Source organism: Protopterus annectens, chromosome 1.part0 (genome assembly GCF_019279795.1).
Source record: "Protopterus annectens isolate FY-2018-M chromosome 1.part0, PAN1.0, whole genome shotgun sequence".
Classification (NCBI taxonomy): Eukaryota; Metazoa; Chordata; order Ceratodontiformes; family Protopteridae; genus Protopterus; species Protopterus annectens.
In genome coordinates, this window is record NC_056725.1 from 1,943,449,381 (window position 1) to 1,943,464,621 (window position 15,241).

The 15,241-nt window shown below is 36.2% G+C and overlaps 1 protein-coding gene across 12 annotated transcripts in view; it reads right to left on the reverse strand.

The window, feature by feature from the left end:
* The window catches only part of MYT1L (myelin transcription factor 1 like), a 2,965,652-nt gene that overhangs the window by 501,946 nt on the left and 2,448,465 nt on the right, over positions 1–15,241 (reverse strand). For all 12 annotated transcript variants that reach the window (XM_044070352.1, XM_044070344.1, XM_044070334.1 and 9 more), the window contains 2 exons: positions 14,341–14,645; positions 11,835–12,812 (listed from right to left, as the gene is read on the reverse strand). In XM_044070352.1, coding sequence (XP_043926287.1) covers positions 11,835–12,812; positions 14,341–14,503 — 1,141 coding nt within the window. In that variant the 5' untranslated portion in view covers positions 14,504–14,645. The remainder of the gene's footprint in view (positions 1–11,834; positions 12,813–14,340; positions 14,646–15,241) is intronic.

The window sequence follows — 15,241 nt, forward strand, 5'->3', positions numbered from 1 at the left end:
CCACAAGGGCTTTTTTAAGCCTAGCCATACATCCCAAATCTCTGACAAGTTCTGATACCTCTGATAAGTGTAAGCATGGGCCTGGGAGATGAACCATTTACAGGTTACCTGTGTCCATTAGAAACATAGGTGCCAAACCAGGGATGAATTTCCAGTTTCCCATCCAATTGTCCAAGTTGCACTTGAATTGGGTTAGGGAGGAACTCTGCTTCACATGGTTGGGGAGCCTGTTCCATAGACAGGTTAGTCTCTGGGATACAAACCAGTCTCTCCAGCAGGTCCTATTTATATCACATGCAAGGTTTAATTCTTTAGAATGGATAATTCTGATGCTGTTTGTTTTGTGGATATGCATGAGGTCCATCAGAGTGGGGTATGATAATGCATGCCAGGCATAGATCTCAAAAGCCTGTAGGAGACAGAATACAGGTATAGGGCCTTGAGGCAGTCTGCACAGGACATATTACTTATGCCCTGTATTCTTTTAGTGATGAACCTCTGTGAACGTTCCAGTTGTTGGATATGTCTGGTTAGGTACATACCAAAAGGGGCATTGTACTCAGTGATAGGTCTGATGAATGCCACATTTTAATTAAATTTTATTTATTTATTTATGTATTTATTTATTTTACATTTGTTGACTGGGTTAGTCTGACTGGGCTGAGTGGCCCATTTTCAGCAGAGATCCGAGGAGAAAAGATTCACAATACAATTATTAAGCAGAGAAAATCAGACAATAAGCAAACTCATCATTATACAGTATATACATACAAAGTGAGAATAGTTTTCCACAAGTATTTGGCATGAAGGTTGTGACAAGAGTAGACATAATGCCAATGCCACCAATACATTATAGATAATCAGCAGTGTGATAGAAAAAAGCTTTTGTTATAATTATGGCACATATTTATTCTGCTGGTGGAGAAACAAATATGAGAAGCTGAGAGGAAGGGTGATAGATATTAGAGAAATAAACAAAAAAAAGCTAGGAAAAGAATTGAAGGATTAGATAGCAGCTCAAGGAAAGGAGGATTTGTGAGATTATACGAGATGAGGGTGTAGGTGATAGGAAGGAGGTGATAGTCTAAGAGGCATGGGGGGGTAGGTTAGGGAGGATTAAAGCAGTGGCAAGACTATTTAGTCTTTAGGTATTCTCTGGTAGCTGTTTTGAATTGTTTAGGGTGTTTGAGGAGTCTAATTTCTAAGGGTAGTTTGTTCCAATATTTGGCAGGGTTGTAGCTGTAGCAGGTGTGACCAGTTTTGGACTTGGGTTTATAAATAAGTAGCAGGTTTTGATCCGAGCTGCGTAGAGACCTAGTTGGGGAATATTTTGAGATAATAGATGTTAGCCTAGGACAGAAAGATTGATGGTATAGAACTGAGTGGAGTAATGGTAGTTGAGAGAGGAGGAGCTGGTGGGGTAATTCCAGCCAGTCTAAGTGTCTTAGAGAAAGACAGTGATGAGACCTATAAGTATGGTGTGCAGCAAATCTAGCCACCTTGTTATAGGTTGATTGTAGTTTAGCTAAGAGTGAGGAGTTCAGATTAGTAAAGATGTGACAGCTATGTAATAGACTAGGAAGAAGGTATGCATGGGAGAGGGTTATTTTTGTATTGTTTGTTAAGAACTTTTTGTTGTGGTAAAGGAGTCCAAGTTTTTGATGTGTCTTTTTAATACAGTTATACAAATGTAGATCAAACTTAAGTTGGTCATCAGTTGTTACACCTAGAAGTTTAGAGCTAGATTTGACAGTGATAGCTGTGTCATTGAGGGACAGTGTAGTAAAAGTAGATTTGAGATTAGTAATGTTTTTTGGGAGAAAGAGTAAGAGTTTAGTTTTCTTAGGGTTGAGAATTAGTAGGTTGCCACAGAGACAGGATTCAATGAAGTTAAAGGATGCTTGGGTAGCAGTGTGGAGGTCATACAGAATACAGTGGAACAATGACTTCCTTTGACTTAGATGACATACCTTTGTTTATAAGTTGTGCAATATAGAATGATTTCTTCACTACTGTAGACATGTGATGGTCAAAGGCTAGATTACTATCTATGTGGTTCACACAGCCTATCTAGATCTTGCCAAGGCTTTCAACACCATCCCCCACTCTGGAATTATAGATCAACTCACTAAACTAGGTATAAATCCCTATGTCAGAAGATGGGTTGCCAACTGGCTCACTGACAGAACCACCACTGTGAAAGTAGCAGACTACAAATCTGACTTCAGACCAGTGACAAGTGCAGTATCACAGGGCTCAGTCCTGGGTCCTGTACTGTTTGGTATCTACTTCTCAGAAGTTCAGGCTAACACAGAAGGTCTTTGGCTAATGAATTTCACAGATGACTGCAAACTAGGAGCCATAATCAAAACTCCTAACGATGTGGACATCCTACAAAAGGGCCTCACCGAGACAGATGCCTGGTGTCAAAGCCATGGCCTCAAGCTCAATGCCAAAAAGTGCATTGTCATCCATTTTGGTAAAAACTTTGTACCCATGAACTACCACATAGGCAGTAGTCTACTTAACACTGAAAGTGTGATAAGGGACCTTGGGACACAGGTGGACAGTAGTCTCTCATTTGATAATCACATTGCCACAGTAGTCAGGAAATCCTTCTATGTGGCACACCTCATCACAAAAGGTTTCTCATCAAGGAAAAAAGAGGTCATTGTTCCCCTCTACTCATCACTCATTAGACCCATTATAGAGTACAACGCCCCTTTTGGTATGTATCTCACAAGACATCTAAAACAACTAGAAAGGCAGTAGAAATACCTCACAAAGAGGATTACCAGCCTCAAACTGATGCCCTTCGCAGACCGTCTCAAAAAACTCCAGCTTTACTCCATCGCATATCACATACTCTGAGGTGATCTCTGCCTAACATACAAAGCTATGTCAAACCCAGAGCTGTTGGACATGCTCCACTTAAAGAAATCCCAATCCCTCCAAGCTACATGCTTGAGGGACCTAAACCTTGTCACCACAATAAACATTCTGGAAGGATAGATTCCTGTCCCAGAGACTTCCCATACTCTGGAACAAACTACCTATCTATATCAAACAAAGCTCCTCATTAGCACTTTTCAAGAAAAATCTTGATGATTGGATGGGAGATAGGAAATTCACCCTGGGGATCACTTCTGTGGCTCTGCTTGACAGGGGCACAAGAAAATAATTTTCTTGGGTGGCAAAAGCCAGGATACCTTTTTGGCTTGGCTTATATAGGCCCTAGGGCCAATAGCTTAGTACCTACCTATGAACCTATGACCCTACGTGTGTCCCTAAGTCCCGGACTACTTGGTCAAATCTAAGGTGAGTGTTGTTAATATGATAATTACCATGGATGGATGACTTCCCAAAGAATACTATTATGCATTTCTTGGCATGTAGTTTTAGTCCATGGCTCTGACACCAGCTATTTGTCTGTGTCAGCTCCTCTTGGAGAAAGTTTGTGTCAGTGTGAGATTCAATGGCACCTCCTAATTTGCAATCATCTGCAAATTTAGTCAGCCAGAGACCACTGACATTGGCTTTGATTTCTGAGAAGTAAATGCCAAAATCGAGTGGTCCAAGGAGTAATCCCTGAGGGACTTTATTTGATACTGGTCCCTGTGTAGGTGGATTCCCCAGTTCTAACTTCCTGAGTACTGTCTGTGATCTGATCCAGTTGGCTATCCACTGGGTGACATATGGGTTTGTACCTAACCTCTTGAGTTTGTCAACAATGCCCGAGTGGGGTATTGTGTCAAATGCCTTGGGCAGGTCAAGGTAGGCAGTATAAACAATTTTGCCCTCATCCATTGCTTTGGTGACCTTATCAAAGAAGTCTACCAGGGTGAGTAGGCGTGGTCTGCCCTGGATGAAACCAAACTGGGTTGGCTCCAGTGTCTGGAGGTTTACTATATCTTTAGTGATCATCTCCATGATAATTCTTCCCTTGGCTTTACATATAAACTAGTGAGACTTATGGGTCTATAGTTACCAGGGTCTGTAGATGGCCCACGTTTGTGCAGAGGAATGACTGCTGCCTTTTTCCATTCATGAGGCCCAAAGCTTGTTTGGAGGCTACAGTTAAATAGTAATTCTAGAGGCCCTGATAGGTCATGTTTCATGCTATTTAGAGGGCATCCTGGGATATTGTCTGGGCCCATTGATACAGTGTTCTTGGTCTTAGAGAGAGCATTAAGGACTTGTTCCCTAGTGTTAGTAGGGGGAGTTATATTTGGCGTTATTTCTTCAGGGGAAAGTTGAGGGAGAGAGAGAGGGGTAAAGTTGCAGCTGAATTTATCAGCCAGGAGGCTGATACATTTTTCATTTATATGGTGTTCTAGATTACACCCAGTAAAAAGTTGAGTTTTCTATGTAAATAAAGAGGAAGGAGGCTTAGGGTTAATTAACCTAGTGGCATATACTGCTTCATTAAATTTGTACAACCTGTTAAAGTGGATAAATGAAAAAGATGAGAGATTAGTAGTAAAACTGTATAAATATAATTATGATACATTTTGAGGTGTGGTAAAAAATAGTAAAAGAGAAAAGAAGTAAACAAATGAAGAAATAAAATTTTACAAAGAAAAAATATTTTATGGAAAATAAAATTTGATGCTATAGAAAATGAAAGAAAAGTATGGTAAAAGAATGTTATGATTAAGCAAAACTATATAAAACAATGTGAAAACCTGACAGATGAAAAAAATTAAAGTTATTAAAATAAGACGCAAATGGTATAATAAGAAAGTAGAATGCCAAGATTTTTTGTACAGACTTGTAATATATAAATTACCAGTAAAAGGAAATATGCCATATAAAAAGTAAAGTGATAAATATGTTTACATTTTTAGAAGAAACTACTGAACATGTGTTTTTCAAATGTAAAAGAGTAAAAAGGTTAAGAAGGTTTTTTGAAGATATAAAAGAAGTGGAGAAAACAAACATGGATATGATTAAATATGGAAATAATAAGAATATAATTAAAGAATATGTTAAAAGAACAGATAAAACTGTTATTTTATCTCATATGGATTATATGGAATAAAATAATAAATTAATGGTAAATGGATTTTTATGAACAATATTAAGTAGAATGAGATGGTGGTTATGGAAAAAGCACTGGAGGTCTAATAGGTTTGAAAATGTAGTGTGATTGTAAGGAAAATTATGAATATGTGTAAATCCGACTAGGTTCCACAGAGCCTGTTTTTCAGCGAGGAGGCCGGGAAATGCTGCTCCAATGTGTCAATGTTTGTAGGTCTATATACATTTATACATTTGTAAATATTTTGTAAATAAGAGTTCTTTTTTGTATATAAATAAGGGCCCCCTAGTCTTTTTAGTAGGTGTCATGGTATCTTTTACATCCACCTTAGCTACCACCAGCTCAAGCAGATGAGGCCTCAGTTTAACTTCTCATCTGAAGGATGAGCACACTCAGGAGAGCACACCCCCATGCTGGATTGCAGTGCCAGTAATCACTAGCTGGTGTGGGAATACAATCTATAGCCTTCTCCACCAAAGGCAAGTGTGTTACCTGTTGTGCCACTGACAAGGGCCTATCATGGAGGCCAACATATTAGTCATACATGGGGTTATTATCTGTCACTCTTTATGCAGGATAGTTCCTGTTTGGGCAGTTTCTTGCTGAAAATTAAATAAAATATCCTAACTGTACTAAGATTTTAGAACAAAACAAATGTATTTCTTAAACTTCCTCTAACAACTGCACAGAAGAATTATTTTGTCTCTAAATATGCCTAATATTATGTGAAACAGCAGACATTACTCAAATTCTTCAAGACTAAGCTTCTGTTTTTATCAAAAAAGTAATGTCAAGTCCTTTGTTCTACCTGTGGGTATGCTATGCCCAGCAAAAGTTCACATTATTGTGAAAAATGCCCCAGACTTGGCATTTGGAAAGGTGGGTCTCCACCCAAGTATAGTAGTATCGGTGCCCTGTCTCTACCTCTGACCTTGACTTTCATTCTGAAAGTTGGAACGTGTTTTGTGCATATGACACTGTAGATATGACTACTGATCCACAAAATCCATTTTCACATGTAGAGCTATATTTCTTTTGTAACCCAGCACAAACCTCATAGTAACAATAATAGTAATAATCTCTACATACATTTGTACATCACCTTAAATTCAGAAGTACAATACTATGTAGTGCACAGAGCACTGTGATTACCCTCCAAAACTGAAGGGAAAAAATAAACCTGTAAAGTACTTCTGCAGTGTGAGATCTGACCATAACAACACATTATTACAATACTTACTCACCCCCTAACTGCTGTTACAGTCGGGTGACAAATCTCACAAAATGTTACTTCACTCTCAGCTCTTCCTAGTGCCTAATATTTTCTGTTGGCTTACCTTTACAGATATCAGTTTGCAAGTCAGTAATTTAAAATATAGCAGTACTTAATAACTGCCCCTGACTTTTTCCTCCAATTATACTGCTTGCTGTTTACACAACAACACTTGCTAAGTGCTTAACTTCCTTCCAAAGCTAGTAAAATACTTCACTTGTTTTATTCTTTTGTAACTGTTAGTACATGTGGTAGATAAAACTCCATCCACTTCCTGGAGTTAGAATTGGGTTTTACTTACCCTAACCATTTATTATGTGTTCTAAACATGGATACCACGATTTACCTTTTGAGCTACGGTCTCAAGGCAGATTTCCTGGCATCCATCTCTCAAACACATAATAACATGATTATGATTGGAGACTTGATCATAACCCTCTGTGTAAACTGTACTACTATTTCAGGCAAAGCTAACTGTATTACAGCAACACAGGTTAATACCAGTGACATAACTCCATGCATTTCTGTGAAACCATACAACAACTGATGACCCTTTCAAGTCACCTTTCTATGCAGGCAGACTGCGTTGTTCCACCATCTCACAGCTAGCAGGCTGATGCAGTCAGAGTAAAGTAATTCCCTTGGGCTGTTTCGCATGACATATTATCCTAGTAGAGGCTATTCAATCTTGTCTTCAGTAGTCTTAAAACTGAATCAGACATCATGTACTTATTCATTCCACATTATCACTTGCACACTTTTCAGCACTCTTACTGCTTTCTGCTCTCATGAATATATTGTGCACATCTGCTGGTTGGTTTGAGAAACCTGAGGTCATCTTTCCTATGCAGAAAATGTGAGAAATATTTTATTAGCTAGTTTTCTCAATATGTTTTTTTTTAAATCTCTTCCCTGCACAGTGACATCCATGTGACATGACAATGGGAAGGTTTTTCAATTTAGATGAATATACAGCAGAGATGTATGTTTTGTAATGTAATGCTCTGTGTTCAGAAAACATGACAAAGAAACTGCTCCCTATAGTATAGGGCTTCTTTTCAAACCTGCTACTCCCAGGAGATTAACTATAACTGTGTAGGTGTCATTTTGCAAATGAATCATAGCATAATTCTTACACAGCTGTCTTTAATATTCATTAGAAATTACTCTTGGAATCAATTCGCCCCTCTACACTTCAGTGTTGTACCTACAACTTCACATATGTTTTGTGGCCAGCCTTGAACATATATTTTTACAAAACGTTAAGGTATTGTTATACATTTGTCTTCTTGCGTTCTCTTTTTAAAGAGCAAACATAAGTCTATATGATCTCATCAGTTTCTCAGCTTACATATACATGCCCCCATTAGCTAAAATTCCTGTCACCTAGACTTGGATAAAATGATTCTGAATGAATCTTAATTTTCTAATTTTCAGATGAACAGTATATTTATTTATTTGCTTTATGATATAAAAGTGAAATAAAATCTAATAGTTCAAACAAAACATTTAAAATTGATTTTAGATATGTTATAATTGCATTTCATGTAATAAAGGTTTACTTTATGTTGACAAATTAAAATATAGTTTAAAAACAGGAAACAAAAAATCGGCAGGTCAGCATATTTGTATGTTACAATTTTCTTAAATATCTATATTTGCCTAACACATTTACCTCTGTGAAATTTGGTAATACAATAAGGCCACTGAAGTAGACTGGATATTGGAAATAAATGGGTATTGATCTCATCTAGGATTAGACTATGTCTTGCATAGCAAGTGTACTATGTTATTTTTAAGATAATTAATGTGCAGTCAGCACCATTATCTTAAGTTATCGGTCATTCTGATATTATTCAGCTTCCATCAAACAACATTATATTTTAGGTGGGAAAGGCTTCATCAATAACTGTCACTTGATGATAAATTTATAAATCATGATGCCACCCACTTAATCTAATCTGTAAAGCATATTCCAGCTAAAGTAGTTGATCGACTTTCTGTTATTCAAAACACTAGTCATCACCTTGAAATACCATGTTTTGCATATATTTATGAAAATTGTTGCATTTGCTTGCAATAATTATGAAAAAGGCAAGGTAGAACATGTTGTTCATTAGCCCCATTCTCATTTCTCTCATTAAACAACAAGACTTTATTTTAATTTTTCTACTAATGTAAAACAAGTGCCTGGGGAAAAAACACACTGTACTCTGTAACAATGTGGGATGTCACTTACATAAATACACAATAGCTTAAAGGCCTGTCCAAAAGTGAATGACCACAGCTTTTAGTGTAATTTATGACATTATGTTGTTACGCTTGCAGTGAGTTCAAGATGTTTGACTGTCTTTGAGATTACTGGCAAGGTAGGTCACTTTTTTCTTAAGTAAAGGGAGATAACTTTCAGTATATCTTTGTATGCTCATAGGATTCAGCAGCTATCTGTTGCCATCCCTAACTAAAGTAATCTCCACCAGTTCATGTATGAGATTTCTTTTTCAAGAATCTTCCTTCCCAGAAAATGAAGCTCTGTGCATGGCTAGTCACTTTTACCATTTCTGTTCCGATGCTGCCCTTTACCATGACAGAAGGAATCTTACTGGTGAGAGCTGTGTTTTTCATTGATGGATATATGCCAATTCTTCACTCTTCAGACAGATGAAAAAAGCAAAATCCTGTGTGGTTTTGCATGAAAGAAAAACTGCCTCTGTTACTAATGACTTACCTTCTAGATTTATTCCTTTTGCAGGCAATTATTTAACAGCTGTCATTTAACCATAGAACACAATCTACAGAAAGGAAATAGGGAACCACTCAACAGTGGGTCTCATCACAAATAATTGTCAACCACTGACACACATATCACTTTCTGGGTTGGTACCTGAAAAGTCTACGTCTGCATGGCTTGCCACATTAGGGCTGGCCACTTGGTGGTGTAAACATTGACTCCAGGTGATTTGATCACATTTACTAGTGTTTATGTGACACACTGACCCCATGTAAAACAAGGAAAAAGAGGTTGATAATGGTGATAATAACATCAACTTCCCGATTGGTCATTCCACTAAATAAACTATTACTAACCTGCATACAATCTCTCCTGCCACTGATTACAGAAGTCTTAAAATTTCTTCAAAGTGTTTCATTCCTTGGACAGTCAGCTTCTACTCTTTCAAAAATGGGACCTTGCTTTTGCCACATATACTAGCTGGTGGCTTGACAGCTATTTATGAATAAATCATAAAATCTTAAGTGCCTTGACCCACAATGAAAACTTTATCCCCTAATGCAAATAGGTTCTACCAGGTTTGTTTCTGTGGCCTGCTGTCCTCCCTATATTTGTTAATTTAATTTGACAAACTGATAACTGTAATAAAATGCTGCAGTATGTGTATAATATGGTGTTATTCCTCATGTCCTTTCTGGAAATAGAGATTATTCAGTTTTGGCTCTGAGACAATTGCTATTTCCTGAAATAGCTATTAAAAATAAATACACAATGTTCAAAATGACAATTAAAATATAAATGTAAACAGTGTTATCTGGGTGAAGAAGAGCACATAACAACAAGCTTAGTTTAGTTTTTTGCTGTCATCTCATCTAGTGTCTCCCTTGAAATGGCCATCACCTTTAAATATCTTGTCATATTACTAAACAAGATATAGAGGTATTAATATACACAGTACATATGCAAGCCATAATCTAATGTAAAGTTAGAGTACTATCATTTAGGTCCCTTCAGTGTCATAAAACCTCCCATTAATGATTAAAAAGTAGGTTGAAAACTTGTACAAGTGTGTAGTAACATTTGCATAGGTGCTTCTCTTGTCAAAGTTAAACAGAAATTGAAACAGGAAGAATCACTAGAGATGTGCATACTTCAGTTCTTACAGCTTATGCTGCATATCATGCTCTGCATACTAAATGGGTCAAAATCCCCGGCCTTGTATTTTATTGAACTTCATCTACAACACTTTCTGCCACAAGTTTGATACTTGCCTGGTGAAGTATGAACAGGCTTATACAATACTTTATAATATGTAACTCCTTCTTGGAGAAGATGATTTAATTCTTCCATCAGAAAAAGGGTGGTTACTCATGTTTTGTAAGTAAATAGGAAGGTTAGCGATTGCTTGCTAGCACAACCTTCATGAAAAACGTAATAACTGTTTGGATCTAGACTTTGCACATCTAATTAAAGTATTAATTATATAGCGTCTGTTATTACAGTTGCTAAATTTTAAATGATACATTGTTATGTCTTTTGTCCAGCATTCTTCCTATACATAGTTAAGTCTTTGATTTTTATCCTGCATTCTTCATAAAATGGATATACACCTCTTGTATATCAGATCATTTCTACTTGGCTCCTTTAGGGACATACTTTATCTTGTGTTTCTGTTGCTTGTCTTTTTACATGTGATGTATTACACTTACTTTATTCTTAATTACTTGGAAATAAAATCTTCCTTTGTCTCCCGCAAAAAAAAAAAAAATTTTGCCAAGAGGGACCACCTGGTGGTCAGAATGCAAACAAGGAAATAAATATGTATACATTCAAGGTTAAGTAATTATATGAGAGTAATGATACCTATATATTTTAATAAAAAATGAGTAATAGTGACTGCAGATAAAATTCCAGTCCAAGAAAATAAATAAATAAATAAATAAACAAACAAACAAACAAACAAATAAATAAATAAATAAATAAATAAATAAGTAAGTAATAAATAAATAAATAAATAAATAAAAGTAAAACAATCTGTCACAGTTTTATGCACACTGGTATCTTACACTTATGCATACAAAGTGGTCTAATATAAGATTATAACATTTCAGATCAGTGTGTGTGTGTGTGTGTGTGTGTGTGTGTGTGTGTGTGTGTGTGTGTGTGTGCGCATGTGTATTGACTGAAACTTTTTAATATTCATTCATACCGTTTACATTGGAGGACCACTTGGCATGTTTTAAACCTATCCTGTTTAAAATAAAATAGTATGGTATTAAGTGTATTTAGAAGAAAACAAATACAATTATACACAGATCATAGTTTTCATAATTACTGTTAACTACTACACAATTTATTTAACATATGCAGAATGGTGAATTCTTGATTTGATTTCACATTTTGCACTGACTCATTTCAGGATATATACAGCATCGGCCATGACATCCCTTTCAGAACTGCAAACAGACGACCTGGCTTTGATGGCACTGAATTATTTAATAAAGAGACTATAAGAGTCCTGCACTAGGTTATTTTTTTGTCAGGCTGCAGTATTTTTTTATGTACAAAATCTTTAGATCATTAAAACAAGTTTGCAAACATCAAAACAAATCATTTTGCTTAAAAAAAGTATCACTGCATGGCTATGTTATAAAAGTATAACCGGTCAGGCGAATATGTGTTATATTTGCAAAATGTGCATTTTTTTAATATCTTGGAAGAAAAAAATGTTTAAGTGTTGCAGAAGTAAATTATTTACTGTGCAACATGTGCAATATTTGAAACTATACCTTTATGATAGTATGGCTTTTTGATATGTCCATCATGGGGTTTATGCCTCCTTTCCTCTCCATAATGGTGCCCTGGCATGCTTTCATCATGTAGTCTTAAACTGTCTCTTCTTGCATGCTCCATTGACATTTTGTCCCTCATGGCATTTGCCCTTTCTGTTTCTAAGGCAATAGCCTTTTCAAGAAGGGACAAATTACCCTTTGTCATATCAAAAACTTCCTCAGATCGATCAGAAGTTATAGATGTGGTATCATCATCTCTGTCAATATAGGAGTCTTCCTTCCCACAGCTAACAAAAGTTCTCGACTGAGGGCTCAACTGTTCTTCTAGTTTCATGAGGTTGACCATGTCTGAATAGTTTTGCTCAGGTGATTTTCTTCTGAGGTCATCATCTTGTCGGATTTGTTGATGGTTATGCATATGTTGCTGCTGGTTTCTTTCCTGCTGGCTTGTTTCACTGAGCTTTCTTGCCAAATCAAAACACTGATTGCGCAAACACTCGAGACTGCTAAGACATACCTCTTCATCATTTTCTTCTACTGATTTTTCCAGCAGTCCATTGTTAGTAGGCTTATGTGGTATAATGAGGTTTGTATGTCTGCTGTCATTGTGTGAAATGCCATCCATGTAACTTCTATCATTTAAATTATCTGGAAGTACCACCCCATGGCCTTGTGCAAGAAGTTTGAGGGAGTCCACTGTTTCCCTAACAACATCGCTGTCTAAATCTAAACTCAGCTCATTTTTGCGGCCCATGGTCTCATTTTTGTCACTATCATCTTCTAGACTATTTGATGTGTTGCTGTTCATTTCTGATTCTGTCCTGGCTCTATAAGCTGCATCTTCTGCAATTTTGCCAAGGTTTAATAAAGATTTGGCTACAAGTTCATCATAATTATCATATTCATCATTGTTGTTGTCATCCTTTTCTGGGTCCTGGATTGTTCTGATATTGTCACAGTCCATCTGCTGCTCTTCTGTAGCAAAATAATAAATTAAATTCAGTTGCATATCTATAAAATAACTGAAAAAAACAGAAAGAAAAACAAACTGAAATTCAATACAAAGACCAGTCTTGTAGTAGGTTTAAAATACTGATACAGAAAAAAATGCCATATTCAACAGGAGATGCAGCAGCTCCATATTTGTGCTATGTGCTGGTAGTTTTTCAAGAATCACACAATAAACAAGTAGTGTATCTAGAAAAAAACAAATGGAAATTCACATTTTCCAACTAATCAAAATATGACATTAAATGCAGCTTTTGTATAGCTCTTCAACAATTTATGTTAAGGTTTTAAACTTAGTTCTCTACATTATTCCACTAACCCTTACTTTTTAATTACTGACCATCTTATGCTATCACCTCTACTATCTATACCTTCCTTTTCTACTTTAATCAAAAGCTAACAAAGCTTTCATCTGTAGGGGGTACTAAAATGACCTTTGCATTTAATGGCTCATATTACCACGTCAGCATTTTCAGATGTGATGTGAATCCATTTGTTGATGTGGCGAGTTTCTTGATCTTGAACATGACACTTTGGAAAGAAGAAAAAGTGTTGTTCTCTCTTGTGATGAGGAATATTTCCCTGAGGGTGTCAAACACAATGATAAAACAGAAAGCAAAATGCAAAACAAAACTGAAAAATAAATAAAAAAAAGTATATAAGTGAATTAAAAAGTGGAAAACAAAATAGGACATAACTAACCGGCTGACATGGCATTATATAAACAAAATAATCATGACTTAAGTGATGGAAATTAGGGATTGATTTGAATTATTTGTTAGGGCTTGCTGATAGTCTAGCCACACAGAATGTTAATGGGTGGGGGAGGTGTACATGGATTCTGGAACAGTGGAGGAAATAAAAGGCAAGCTGTGAATCAAAGCAGGGTAGGGATCAGACAGCAGCATACTTGAGAAATTAACTAAGATGCAATGAAAAAACAAAACATAGCTTATATTCTTTACAATAAAGAAAAAACTGTGGGAACAGCAGACAGCTGGTTTACTGGTTGACTAATGAAACTAGCAAAAAATGAGTCAATAGTTTGGCTATCATGCATCATTTTGTGTTAAGTGACATCAGCATTAATTGTTATGGAGACCACCTAGGCAAGCAGCGTAAAAAGCTAAGACTGCAGTTAAATGAATAATAAATAAGCAGACAATATGGAAGTAAAAGAAAGTAGTACTGTCTTCTTACATAACTTCAAACCCATTTTTACAGCGGAAGTACTACAGCAATTGTCTCACTCTTACATTTTTTTCATCTCATCTTAGAGGAACCCGAATATAAAAGAAAAAGAAACTTGGGTATAGTATGATTCACTTTAATAAAATTGCCACCGTAGTGTCAATTCTTGACACTGTGTGAATCATAGATGTTCGAGCATTTGTAAGCTGATTTGGAAATGCAAATATCAGGCATTATAAATGTACCTCAATGAATTTAGAGTGAGTCATTTTAATGGGATAATACTGTTTACAAAATGCAGTACCCTGATAGTCTTCATATTCATCGTCTTCATCATATTCTTCATCCTCATCAAGTTCCTCATCCTCTTCCTCATCTTCTTCTTCTTCTTGATCCAGATCTACATCTTCCTCACCCTGTTCTTCATTGTCATCAGAGTATTCATCCTCTTCCTCATTCTCATCCATTTCTTCTGTCCCGTCTGTTTCATAACATTCATCCACTGAGGAGTTATCCGTTCTTACTGTAAATTATGTCTTATCTGGAATAAGTTCTTCTTGTTGTTTAGCTTGTGTTTTTCTTTTCTTGGCCAATGGGCAGCCATAAACACTGCAAAAAAAGAAAACAAAAATACTATGCTGAGCTTATGGATTTTTAGTAGATTTCAAAATATGTGCTGGAAAAGATGATCTCAGTTTCTATGCTATAAAGAAAACTTGCCATATCCATAAACAAAATGCAAAAGCATAGCTCTGATTACAAGTACTGAGTAACTAGTCAGGTCACTATTAACAGGAAAATCTACAGAGCTTGCTTATCTACGAGTTACTCCTTCCTGCACCAATTCTTGAAACATTACCCAAGTCTAACCCATGAATTTCTGCCACTGGTGCTGTCAGCACTAACTGTTCTAGAGAACAGTTCTAATACACCACTTTCCTTTCAGTGAATCTATATTAATTACTCTGAGGATCCCCCTCCTCTCCTTAATTCTGTGCAGGTTAACTCTTACAGTCTATTTATGTAAAACAATTGACCAGAAAAAAAGAAAGTTAATATAGTGTATCCGTTCTACTTCTGTCATATGTATAAACACAGTTTATAACTCTAAATCTATGTTAAAGGAATGTTCTCCAATGTATCAATAAGACACCAATTATGAGAATTGTTGTTTTACCCACTTTTTTTAGTTGCAATTATAATTT